Below are 14,056 nucleotides of genomic sequence, written 5' to 3' on the forward strand. Positions count from 1 at the left end.
TTTGTAAGTCACTCAGAGTAAATCACATAGTGCTTGAAATATTAAAAATAATCTTCCACACAACTCAAAAATACCTGTAGTTCTAATACAGAAACAAGCCATAACTGAAATGAGGCTCACCCTTATATTCCAATGTGACAAACTGCCTCCATCCACTTCTAAATCCTCTCACCCTTCAGCTACAGCTGCTGCCCCTGCCCCTCTGCTCCATATTAAGGGCTCAAGAAGTAGAAGCTACAACAGACTTTCCATTTCCCAAAGAATTCCCAAGCCAGGCTCTGCTCCTCACTAAGGGCAGGTCCCATGCAGGCGTCCCCTCAAGCTCCCTGGGGATGGCATGACTCTGCTCTGGCCCCTTCCATGACAATATTTCTTTCTAAAAGGATTAAATGCACCAGCTTCTTTATATCCTCCATAGGGAACAAGAGTTATTATCAATATGCACTTAGCAGGGATTAGGAAACAACCAATCAAAACCTGTTTAAAATATTTACAAAGTCACTTTCAAATAAGCATAAATATATACACATGCTTTATTCAGCTATATAGCATTTTTTCTTTTTACCACATGCTTAATGCGAACAGCTACACTGATGACTCACACTGTGTCATTTAGGGCCAATATTTTATTCTAGCTGAACACATATCTGGCATTATGGTGCCCTTTCATTTCTGCCATTCTCCCGCTATTAGAAGACTACAGAGGTTTTCACACTGAGTGGAAATCTAGGAGCAGACCTAGATTGTTCCTGAACCACAGGAGGGGCAATCAAATCCATTAACAGTCACATCAACTGAACCACCCTTTTCCAACCCTCAAAACCAGTGAGATGAAAATAAGAAACGGCTAAATGTACTAGAGTGATTAGCATCAATTACCAAACTGGCTAAAATTCCTTTCATCTTTGATTAGCATTGATTATCTAATGAGTTTAGGACAAGCCAATAGCTCCAATGGTCAAATACTTCAACCTACAAGATGGAAATCCTGCTATCCACAGGCTAGAACTTATTACGAGGAATTACAAAGTAAAATATTTACCTTTGAAAGTTCATTAACTTGTTCAGGCCATGTTGTTTGTAACCAGGAATTTACTAAATGATATCCAAGGCTTTAAAGTGTTAACTGAAGTTTGAAAGGTAAATAATTTATTTCCTCATCATGAAATTCAGGGGACCTATTGTAGTATGAATGGCAGAGAAGGGAGTAGAAGGGAAGAGAAAGTAGTATATACATGATGAACTGGGAGCACAAACACCAGTATAGATTTTTATAACTGCATGTAATAAGCTTCTCCCTATTTTAAAAACAAACACACATGCAAAACACATTAAAAAACAAAACCAAAAAAACTTCTTTACCATGAAGTTTCTTCTTGGTATCCCAGAGACTTACACTGTTTCAATGATCATGGACCATAAAATTGTAACACGAAGACCATCTCAAGTTTGGGCCCCCAAATCTACAGCTCACAGGGGTTCCGAGAAAATGTAAATAGCCAAAATGAGCCATGTCAGCTCACTGAGAACTTCATTTGACGATTCGTCTCTTTTTCTTTAGGACATAAACACAGAGAAGAACTCCAAGTTCATCTAGTTGCAGAGGTGGACAGGTTATAAAATTGTGAGAAAAATATGATACAATTTGCTCTGGCACATGGAAGTGGAGGGGACCAAGCTCCCCAGCACACCTCTATTCATAAAGAGCCTGGTTGGCTGATACATCTGCATTCTGGGAAGCCACTTCTACCAATACTATTTTAATAAAGACAACCTGGGCTATCGTCCAACATGCCACACTATTTCATTATGGAAAAAAGGATATGAGCATTGATAGTTAATTGATTACAGCTGCTGCTCATTATTAGCCCTGCCTTCACTCCTAGTAGGACTGCCGCCACTCTGGAGAGCATGTTTTAATTTTTAGATCAAAACTACACTGCAGGGATGACTTGAGTTTTCGTAGGCCCAGAGTATTAGACTCCACACAAGTTTCATGATAACAGGAAGGGAAGGAAAGATAAGAGATGGGAAATAAGAAAATCCCAGAAATCATTTAAGGAAAGAAAGACACTCCTAGAAACAATCTAGGGCAGCCTGGGGCATTCTAGTTATCCAAAAAAAAAAAAACAAACAAAAAATACCCAGGTAGAGATGCAGAGCCAAGTCAATCAAAGAGCTTATTTAAAACAGAGAAAGCACTTTTGCAAATGCTAAACTAATGACACTCATAGATAGGAAAACACTAAATGCTCATTTTCAACTCTTTTTCCCTTGGGCTGGAATGTCTTCACGGTTCCAAATAAAATATGCAATAGAATTATAATATTTGAAGGAAAACCTCTGCTTCAATACAACTTCCATGTAATAACAACAAAGCATTTAGTATTTTAAAATCTCTAAATGTTTCTTCCCTTTCCTACATCATATAAAATATTCCTAAAATATTCTAGAACTTCAAATACTCCTCATGAAAAGTATGATCTGTTAAATTAATGGAAAAGAAATAAAAACAAAGCACTATTTTTAAGATTAAAAAAAAAGTTCTTTACTCAATAGTTTATGGTTTGCATTTGGCTCCATACTAAACGTTTCTCTGGGGCTAAACCCGAGTGCAGGACAGTCACTTTCTGCAGTTGTTAGCTTCCGGCACATTGGCACTATGTTAAAGGTGTCCCCAAACCCTATTTAGTGAGTGTCTGAGGTTGCTACAACATAACCATCTGGTAAATATCTTGCTGTTACTCATTAGATAAACCTACTTGAATCCAAGGAGCTCTCAGATTTTCTGGGTTCAAGATAAATATCCTACATAATTCACCTCGTATTATTTTTACCAATACTGATTTACATAAAGCCAATTTACAGCTTCAGTATGTAAATAAATACTCACTGTATTTCAAGATAAAATATTTCAGTCCCAACATACTGAACTAACACAGTTTAAATGTTGATTCTTTCTGAATACCACAGCTTTAATAGTTCATTTAAATTCCTAAAGAGAATAAAGATCACAATCTAAACATAATTTTCCATCATTTTAGGCAATCATTTAGGCTTTGGCTTTAGAGTTGATATAAAATTCTTGAAGACTGGGAGAGGGAGAAGAAACCATAGTGAGCAGACAATGTCATGTAAAAAAACAAACAAACAAACAAAAAAAAAACTACCACTATCTGTAAATGCTATCGCACATACTGATTATAAAAGAAATTCGGGAGAATGGCTTCTCCAAAGCTCCAACTTTCCCCATGAACAGACTTTGTATTTACTGTAATGCTCACCTGGTCTCCTGCCAGAACAAATATTTTAATGTAAAATTTAATAAATGGAACTAAAGGTATTATGCCCAATTTAAAATTCCATATTGTGTAAACTATCGATATTAACATAATTGAGTTTGTAAACAATCCATTTGTAGAAGCTAACCTTAGACACTGTATTGACCCAAAATATCTAGTGGGGCTCATCTGCAAAATGAAGCATCAATGCCTGGAATTCATTAAAAGCGTTACATGTTTAATTTCTCCTGCCCTACAGCTCCATTGTCTCGTAAAAATTTTCCTTTGATGTCCCCCACTAAAAGAATTAAAGGAATATTGTAATTGAAATGTCATCAATAATTCACAAGACCCTCCTCCACAGCAATACAGCTGATGAAATATTAATTGAGCTCCACAGACTGACAGTCTGCAGAGGAGCACTTGCCTGTAATTTGAACCACGAGTCCTGATCTTGCTGTAGCTCAGACCTGCCAAGAAGGCAATTATCTGGATGGTCTTGCCCAATCCCATTTCGTCTCCCAGAATTCCTCCTGCCTGCTGGCAGTGCAATTCCCACAGCCACCTAACACCTGTCTGCTGGTACCTACAACAACAAACACCAACAAGAAAGAGAAAATGGCAAATGGTGGATGATACAGATCATAACAGAAAGTACTCATGAATTAATCATTTGGCTAGGTTCTAGTACCAGTCAGAGAAACATGCCGGATGTGTGTTTTACATGAGTATTATATTTATAAGGTCATACATTTTTGATTACCTAGGCATAAAATCACAAATTTTTCTTTATAGAACATGTTAACACATTTCTAATTAAACTGATAGATGACCCGGGTAGTTAGGGACTATTTCATTTCTTTTTCAACATTAGAAATAGCTTGGTAAACAAGCATAAATTTATTATATTTTATTCAGTATCTTTCCGGAAAAAAATCTCAAATACTTTTAGTTCTATAAAGTTCCAACAATTTTTCTATGAATAAAGAGGCATTAACGTTTACTTTTTCTATCTCAACAGCATCAAAAAGCAAGAGACAGAACACCACAATTTACATCATATACTGTTGAAAAGTCACTTGACAATTGTATTATCTTTTATAGGAAAAATTTAATTGAATTTTAAGGCCATAAACAAGTCTGAATAAAAGGGCTGCTCACAAAATTAGTACATGACAGATGATTCTCTTGTATTATTAGCAGATGCAAAAAAGAACAGTTTAAAGACTCAACAATACAAAAAGTCTTTTTAATTTTTTAAAGCAGAACTTGATTCCAGGGCTTTATCATAAATACAGAGAGATCAGAGCTATTAAAATTTTAAATAAGGAGTACAAGACAAAGAAAAATAATATGTTCCTCTCTAAAAACAAAGTTGGTATTTTCCTTTCTCCATCAATGGCATATTCAATCTATAATCTAAAAAAATGAAGCTAAAAAAAGGATTAATGCAAGAAGAATTTTTGAGAGTTAAGGAAAAACAACATCATAGAATGGTATGAAAATTATATGCCAAGTTTAAAAACCAATCTAAGGCAAAAAATATTTAAAAGACCATGAAATCTAGGGGCACCTGGGTGGCTCAGTTGTTAAGCGTCTGCCTTCGGCTCAGGTCATGGAGTCCCACATCAGGCTCCCTGCTCAGCGGGAAGCCTGCTTCTCCCTCTCCCACTCCCCACTGCTTGTATTCCCTCTCTGTCTGTCTCTCTGTCAAATAAATAAAATCTTAAAAAAAAAAAAAAAAAAAGACCATGAAATCTAAAGATTTTTTTTTCCCCAAAGAAAATACCAAGGCTGATGAGCTTCCCATCTTAAACACAGGTGGTTTTGTTGTTGGTTTACTGGCCCGATATTTACTACAGTTTGTGTGGTATGTCTACCTAAAATCTCACTGTGAACTCTAGTCCTTGTTGAACTAGTTTTATTTCATCTCTTAATCACTACTAGGGGAAGTAGTTTCCCCTAGAATCAATTCCAGAAGTTTACCTCTAGCTGTTGCTATTACTATCTATCATATAAGGAAAACTTTGAATGAGAATGTTGTTGCTTATTAAGTTTGATATTATACACACTGAATATGCACCCTGAAGAAGAGGAGTAAAAATCAAAACACGGTGAAGTCTTATATGGATAAAAGATCATTGAATTGAGGAAGAAGGACGAGTTCTATTAATACATGGTACATAATTAGAGAATAATGGCTAACCAACTCCTTAAGAAGCCAACTGCTGGGGAGGCAGAGGGCCACGTGGTTTGGATATAGCCTCACAACCACCCTACATAAAGATGAGCAACCCATTTTATATTCGGATATGAAAGCACGTAGAGGTTAAGTAACTTGCCAAAGATCATACTGCTAGGAAAAAAATGAGCAAGCCTGAACTGAAATCCAGAACCTCTCCTTCCAAAGTGACTCTACTTTAGAGATAATCTTGACCAGCAGTTCTTGATGGGGAGTTATTTTGCTCCCTAGGGGACACTGGGCAATCCCTGGAGTCATTTTTGGTCGTTCAAACTGATAAAGTACAATTGTTATCTAGGAGGTAGAGTCTAGAAATGCTGTTCAACATCCTACAATGCACAGAATAGTCCTTACAACAAAAGAATTATTCTATCCAAAATGTCAGTTGTGCTGAGGATGAGAACACCTGATCTAGACTAAAAGCTGATTGTGAACCATTACACTGGACCAATCTCAGCTGTGGATAAAGATGTAGTACAAAAAACTGATGTATGATCAGAAGCACTAAATACTAGTTAATCAACCTCCTTTTACTGAGGTGGAGAACAAATATGGGAGCAACTCCTCCAGGCAGAGTAAGGACCAAAATCTCCCAGTGATCATTCTAGTGTTCCGCCACTACACCACACCGCCTCCCCCTACCACAGGTCCAACACCTCTTTCTGTTTGGGGCCAATCAACTTAAGGCAGGGAAAATCCTTAGAGGAGACCCTGAGAAACCATGAAAGGAAGTGGCAACCTGCACGGTATCCCAAAGGGAGTTTAGGAGGGCATTAAGACAACTGCATCCTATGTGACCCAGGAGAGGCAAGAGTAGTGTGATGGGCGTCTCTTCATCAACAAATGTAATCTCCAAGAGCATATGATTGCGTGTTTATAAAATGATTAACACTAAAGAAATGGTTTAAGGAAAAATATCTACTAGGTGGCCCTATAAGTCACATCACTACATGGAAATCCCCAACAACTGGGACATCGTACAAAGATGGCAAAGAGTGGCTCTTCCTTTCTACAAAGGCCCTCAGGTCGCATCAGCACACTGGCTGGCGGGTGTGTGTCGCTGGATGAGGAGGAGTTAGGGGACCTCGGTTCTGGTTTCAGCAGTGCCACTAACTAACTTAGGTTTTGTTGCTTTGATTTCCTAATAAACACTATAAACAATGACATACTTCAAATGAAAGCAGGTTACAGAATACAGTTTTCAGAACCTTTGAAAAGCATATAAAAAATTACTCCTTGTAAAGATTTTTTACAAACTATTGTACAATAATAAAAAAAATGACCATACTCTGCTTCCCCCATGAGACTGAAGTATCACAAAATAACCACAAATAATTGGTGTATCTTGGCATTGTCACACTAACCCAAGATTGCATTTGCTAGTGTGGCTAAAAGTAAGGTCAAAAGATTGAAGTCTGTCATTTGATTGCTAAATTATACAGATGAATGCATTTGCTGGGCAAACTTTCAAAATAGAATTTTAAAAGTTAAACATGATCTTGCAGAAAATAGCACTTAAATGGATAATTGTACCTCTGACTCCCTTGCGTACAACTATACCCTGTTAATTTAATTCCACAGAGTGCAGTAAATACAGCAAAAAAATATCTATGGCTTAAAATTAAACTGGCCTGGCTAAAATTTAATCATAAAAGAAAAATGGAAACTTATCAATCCTATTAATTTTTTTCATACAGCAGAAGAAAAGGAACAGAAGTTTAATAGCACTTATGAAATATTTAAAAACCTGTTTTTGAGAAATGAAACACAAAATATTTTCCAGAAATGTGTAATGAAGACTAATTAAAACAAACAAATATGACATGTATTTACATTAACTACTATAGGGTTAATAGTCAATACACCGAAGCCTATATACTCTTAGTAAGCAAAGTTTGGTTCTAGTAACTGAAATTTCTTTAGCAGAAAATCTCACACTTATACAACAATGCACATTCGACTCGACTCTTAAGGATATATACCAATTTACTACACATGCAGAAGTATCCTTCTTCATTAAATCAATTTAATTTATAATTTGGGTATTCCTTTTCCTAGTACAAACTGACACTATTTGGACTGTTCCTTAATAAGCAATCACTTTAGAGAAGATAAAAAGAGTTGTCAATAAATGTTGTTTACATACCCTTCCATAGTTAATTTTCACTTGGGAGAAGCAATAAACAAAGTAGCCACCTCTCTGGGCTAAGAATGATTTGTCTGCAAAAATCACTAGAGCGATTCAGATTTGAATTTCTACATAGGCTGGCTTCTGCCCAGTTACGGCAGCCCAACCAAGACACTTCACATTTTTAGGATTTCAGCTTTCCTATACATTTAGTGGTATAAAATAACTACTCTCAACTCCTTTTGCCCACCCTCCCCTCATTGAGGTAAAAGTTAAAACTATAATATAAGCCCTTTGAAAGGAAATATAAAAAGCATGTTATTTTTAAATAGACATCCTGCACAAGTTTAAGGCATGGCAGACAACCGAATCTATGAAGGAGATTAAGCATAATCATCTCAAAGAAAGAAGTTTACATCCCACACCCAACTACCAAGTGATGCTACTAAACAGAAAGTAGCTACTTAATGGCTTAACTTCCTATATGCATCAAAGAAGCCTTCCTAAAGTATCTTGTTAAGTAAATCCCAGGAGTGATGAGACTGAAAATGTGCCTCAGTATTTACACTCATCACGGGAGACTGGCCCAGGCCATGTAGGCTATAGGCATCTATCACACAGCTTCCAGTTATCTGGAACACTCAGCCACTTCACATATGAAACGTAGTCAGTTTCAAATAGCAACTTAATGCTGAAGGTGTTTGCCTAGATCTTCTCTTTTGACATTAGAACATCTACATAAAATATTTAGAAGCACATTTGGTCAGCTCAAAAGTATTATACCCTTAGGTACAATATAAAACAAACTACTCGCAATAGTTTTTATTTCTACACAGAAGTAAAAAAAAAAAAACCTCAATATTGATTTTAATATACTACTCTTCTTACTTAATTCATCTGACTTAAGAAATTAGAGGTTTGGTCCCTTAGAATTAATTACTAAGAACAAAAAAATAATTCAATGTAGATGGCTTTTAAATGTGTTGCTTTTAGCCGGCTGAGACAGGTCCACACAGATTCACCAGCTTACAAACGTGCCCCATGCGCACTTTAGTCAATTTATTATCATCTACTTTAATGAGGAGCACGTGGCTAAAATTTCATTTGACAGTATCTATATTTGCAATAAACTACTGCAAGTACCTTAGGGGCCCACAGGTAACTACTGAGTCATATCTAAAATATTAATTTGTACACAATGGCTTGACGACAGATATAAAGAAAAGAACACATGGCACATACTTAAAAAGCTTTTTGAACAGAAAACCCGGCATTTTAAAATCATCGAACTCCGCATCGCTCTCCTCAGAATCGTCTTCGAGCTTCAGACACTTCTCTTTGTCCCGCAGCCTCAGCTTATTCCATCTCCTACCATGAAAATAAAAGTCATACTTCCATTATTTTGGTTACAAGACAGATTAAAATACAGTTCTACATAATGCACAGGAAAAAGAAGGAAATTAGAATGGTCTTTTAGCTTTCTGCTACCGTCATTACCCAAAACTCTGATATTCAAAGAAAAAAAATTCTCTTTTCCTTCCTTTTCAATTCAATTCTTATTTGAATTATTACAGCTGCTTTAGAAATATTTCTGTAAGGTCCCATTTCATTATCAAAACTACTTCTGCCTCTTCTGGCATACCCTAAGGGGGAATTTCTCTGCTACTTCCTAAGATATATGAACTTAATTCTAGAAAAGATTCAGTGAAAATTTCAATATAACTATCTCCAAAATGGCAATGTAACAAAAAATTGATTTTATTTATAATTACTATTTCTGTGCTTAAGATACGATAGTCATAGCATAAAACAGCATAGTATTTTGAACATAAAGCAAATTTTGGGTCAAAATTGCTATATATCAGATTAACATATTGTTTACTTAATGGGGGCATCAACAATATCAAAGGACTGATAAGTAAACAACTTAGAAAAAAATGTGTTCACTAAATAAAATCTAAGTTATAAATTTAGTAATATGATGCTTTTCAGATATAAAATAAGTGTTTCTATTTCAGAGGGGTGATGCCATGTATGTATACCAGAAGAAATGTCTAAAGATCCGAAAGTCTTAATAACACACTAAGGTTGTTGGGAAGGTGTAGTATTTAACCAGACTAATTCTGCATCCAAATAACTCTATAATGGACCCCGGTGTCGTGAGTTAATACGTGCGTGTGTGTGTGTGTGTGTATACATACACACAAAACTCAATAGCCTCACATTCTGTTTACTTCCAAAATAAAAGGATGACCTTTCTCAGTATGCATATTCACAATGTGAATTCCACAAAATGGTGGGAATGGAATAAAGCAATACAGATAAATGCCTTCAAAGTAAAAAGCTCACAGGAAGCGAATGAGAACAGCAACATGTGTAAGATGACATTTAACCGCCACTGATTATGTAAGAATACTAAGAAAATGTGTGGGGGAAGGTAAACGAGAAAATGGAAGGATGGTATCATACACGCTGCCCGGTTAGACCAATGGTGTTTTCCACTATCAATTACCAAGCACAGGAGGCCAAATACAAGAGCAACAGGCAACCCCACCGAGGCAGCTGCTGGAGGACCCTAAAGCACATCCTCTGATAAAGTCTCGCCTTGTTGAGAATGTCAACTCTTTGAAGTAACAAAAGGAAGGGATACCTGAGGTTTAACTGTGATCAGTAAGAAGAGATAGCTGGTGATCTGAAGCTGCTTCTCAGGGTACTAAGAGTACCTATAAATAAGCACTATTGGTAGTTTCCAGAGAAGAACAGCAAATGTAAGAGGCAGTACATAGCCAAGCCTAAAAAATAGCTGTCATAAAACCATGAGGTAGTGTTTTTATATAAAATGTTTAATGACCTTTTTGTGCTTAACTTCTAAAGGCGATCTCTTCCTCTTTTTTATTTTTCTTCCTTAAAAATTATCTCTGTGCAACTGATGAAATGAAATACCTCTCGGTGGCTATAATCGTCTTTGCTATTCTTCTGAGTTTCATATTATCTACAAATTTAGTTAAGTGCAATGGTATACAGCAGTGGTTCTTGACCAGGGGCAATCTGGCCATCCTCCCCACCCCCCAGGGTAACTTGACAATGTCTAGAGACATATTTGGTTGTTACAACCGCTGTGGGGAGGGAGATATACTACTAGCATCTAGCAGGTGGAGGCCAGGGATGCTGCTAAACATCCTACAATGTACAAGCCAGTCCTCTACAACAAAATGTTATCTGGTCTTAAATGTCAATAGTGCCAAGGCTGAAAGACCCTGGTATATAAGTAGACCCACTACTGAAACAGAAACCAAAATGATGTACATACATTTTCCTAGTGTATATATCTGGATTCTTGCTACCTACTATCTGAAATTTAGTAAGCAAGCAATTTCACATAATGAGATATTCCTCAGTATCCAAATTCCTTACTATCAGAACTCAAAACCAAATATCTGCAAAACAAAAGATACTTGTATTTAGCAAATTTATGAATAATACAAAACTCAGAAGAATCACAAAAACTACCATATCCACTTAAAAATACTCCATTTTGCAATTACGCAAAGATAATTTTACAGGAAGAAAAAGAAAAACACCAGAAGATACTGGTTTTAGAAGTTTGGCATAAAGTCATTAAATACTTTACATAAAGAGTATCACTTATTAAACTCCATTGATAGATGATAGCTATTTCCTCAGACTCAGCCAGTAAGTCTTTGTGGCTGTTCAATTTCCCACTGCATCACTCTGAGTCAACAGGGCTTCAGCTTCCTCTTTCTCCTCCCTCCTAAAATGTACAGGCATCATGTCACCACAGAACACGGCACCTAGGAAACCACATAAGCCACTGCAGAAATGATTGCATTCCAGTGCCTTCCGCTTCATCAAGATGAAAAGAGCCGAACATTTATTCAGTTTGGCTAAAGGATGACTAAAGGTGGTAGGGAAAAATCATTATTGCCTACAAGCATTTGTACCACTGTGAAGACAAATCGCCCCAGTAGAATCATATACACATATTAAAGACAGAAAATACCAGGGTTATAAAACCACATGCATATGCGGCTCAGGCTAAGACATCCTTCTGTTATAGAAAGCAGTAATTCCTCAGGTGGCTTGTAGCCAAAACAGACCTCTGACCGTCTACCCAATGCCCCCTGAGGCAGTGCCGCACCAAGTCCTGACGGTTGAGAAGGCCGCCAGGGCAGAAAAGGGAGGGGGAGGGGCGCCAGAGTCACCTGAACTGAGAGAAACAGATGCCTTGCCCATCCTAGAAGCCACCAAGGATCTTAAAGTTGCTCTCTTTTGTGTGCTTGACCTGCTTGTCCTGCAGCCTGGCAGGCTGAGCAATCTGTCTGGCCAGGAGGTGTAAAAGGACCTCTGTACTATGAATAACCTGGGATTGACACATGGAATAAGCACAGGCCAAAACAGGAAAAGTCTGCACTCAGACGGTCTAGAATCAAATCCTGACTGCTTTGTATCAGTTCTTTAACCCTCAGCAAGTCACTTAGCTTCTGTGGCACCTACCTTTCCTCAAGTGTGAGGAGGGGAGAACAATGGCATGTACTTCCCTAGATTGAGGGAGGATTAAATGAGGTGTCACATGTAAAGCACTTAGCACGAGCCTAGAGTATGAGTACTCAACAAATAAATACACCGTTCTACATAATCATGTCTGCTTACTGAAATCCTCACACAAACTCAGACACGATCCTCAGAGACTGGCACTGTCACTCTGTTCACGCACAGAGAAGGAAGTGGAGGCAACATATAGCACAATACAATCTGCCTGCAATAATGCAATGCACCACAACGGCTTAACAGAACTACGTGAACACATACATTTGGACAAAAACCACCTTTGTGAATCAAATGGATGCTCAAAAAATTATCAATACTGTGACCACTGATCACCATGAGTAAACACACCTACCCATCAGAAGGTACCTGCTGGAATACCTCAATTTCTAAAATTCTGTAACAGATGTGTAAACAGGGAGCTGTTTGAAGTATGGCTGCTTTTTATGTGACAGTAACAAAAAAATAGATACAGAATGACTTAAAATTGTTTGGGGGTAGGTCAAGATTAAGATCTGGACCCCAGTGATTTAAAATCACAAAAATCAGACATGGTCCCCAAATGTCTAAATTCTGTTATTTCAACAAATAAGCTAGAAAATGGATTTTGAAAGTCAAAGGGGGCAGTAAATAGTCCAATACTTACATTTTTGGAAAAGAAAAAACTTTTTCATATTTTCTATGCTCTCATTTAAAAACCTCCGCACATGTCATAGTCACAGCTGCAGCCACATAAAAGCAAGCGGGCCCGGTGTTCCCTGGCAGTGTTTCTAGCTCCTCACACCCCTGCCACCGGCAGCCTGCTAGCAACTCCACCGGCAGCCACTTAGAAAAGAACCCAGCAATAAACATAAACGGACAATTCCAGTCAGATGCAGGCAGAGAAACTGCTCCCTGGCTTTGCTACATTCATGCAAGAACAAGAACCTGGCCGAGGCTGTGGGGCCTGGAGCGGAGACCACAAGGATCTGTCAGAAGCAACTCGGACCCAGGGCCGGGCTGCTGGCAACAACGCACGGCGTAACCAGTTGAACTATACTAGGAACAACACTTCCTCCAGGTGCTGGGGCACCTTGTCAATGGAACCCTAAGAATACACCTGAGAGCTAGCTGCCACGATTTAAACTTAATTTTTTTTTCAAAGGAGAATTTCCAGAATGCCTAGGATGTTCAAAATATTTAAGCAGGAAAACACAGTTAGCTGTCTTTATGCCACGACCTGGTGGTTTCCTCCTTCCTGTGCCATGTGCATTCCTGTACTGTCCCCAACCTCCCTCCCACAAACACACACATCCACACCCTCCATGGACCCTTCAAAGTCTGCTCAAGCAGTGCCTCCAGAGAAGGAAGCCTTCTCTGACCAGCCAGAGTTAGGTGTCCTGTCCTCCAGGTACCTTCCCAACCCCACGGCACCGTGGGCACACCTGGTGTTTCTACTAGAGCACTCACCAAGTGTTCAGCATCATTTGAAAACCATATCTATCTCCCCCATTAGACCAGGAGCCACCTGAGGCCAGTGACTGTTTTTAGTCATTTTCATACCTCTAGAGACCAGTAGTACAATGGCCCACCTCAACAGAGATACTCAGTAAATGCTGCATGAATGAATGAATGAATGAGGTTCAGAATTGGGCTAGGGATAAGGAAGACACCAGGGACAGAAGCGTGGCTTGAGAATGGTCAAAGTAGGTCATTTAAAAATGGGTTCAAGAATCATCCTGTTCTAGCTCATTTACAGCCTACCTCCTGCTGCATTCCTCCTCTTTCCACATGTATGATGTTAAGGTACCACTCCAAGATTCATCCACTGGACAAACATGGTTAAGGTGCACAACAAAG

General features: G+C 38.1%; 1 protein-coding gene across 4 annotated transcripts in view; it reads right to left on the reverse strand.

Moving 5' to 3' along the window:
* The window catches only part of ERCC6 (ERCC excision repair 6, chromatin remodeling factor), a 71,379-nt gene that overhangs the window by 35,421 nt on the left and 21,902 nt on the right, over positions 1-14,056 (reverse strand). For all 4 annotated transcript variants that reach the window (XM_032432322.1, XM_032432323.1, XM_032432321.1 and 1 more), the window contains 2 exons: positions 8,894-9,019; positions 3,709-3,867 (listed from right to left, as the gene is read on the reverse strand). In XM_032432322.1, the coding sequence (XP_032288213.1) occupies positions 3,709-3,867; positions 8,894-9,019 (285 nt within the window). The remainder of the gene's footprint in view (positions 1-3,708; positions 3,868-8,893; positions 9,020-14,056) is intronic.

This window comes from Phoca vitulina, unplaced genomic scaffold (assembly GCF_004348235.1).
Source record: "Phoca vitulina isolate PV1807 unplaced genomic scaffold, GSC_HSeal_1.0 scaffold48, whole genome shotgun sequence".
NCBI classification, from domain to species: domain Eukaryota; kingdom Metazoa; phylum Chordata; class Mammalia; order Carnivora; family Phocidae; genus Phoca; species Phoca vitulina.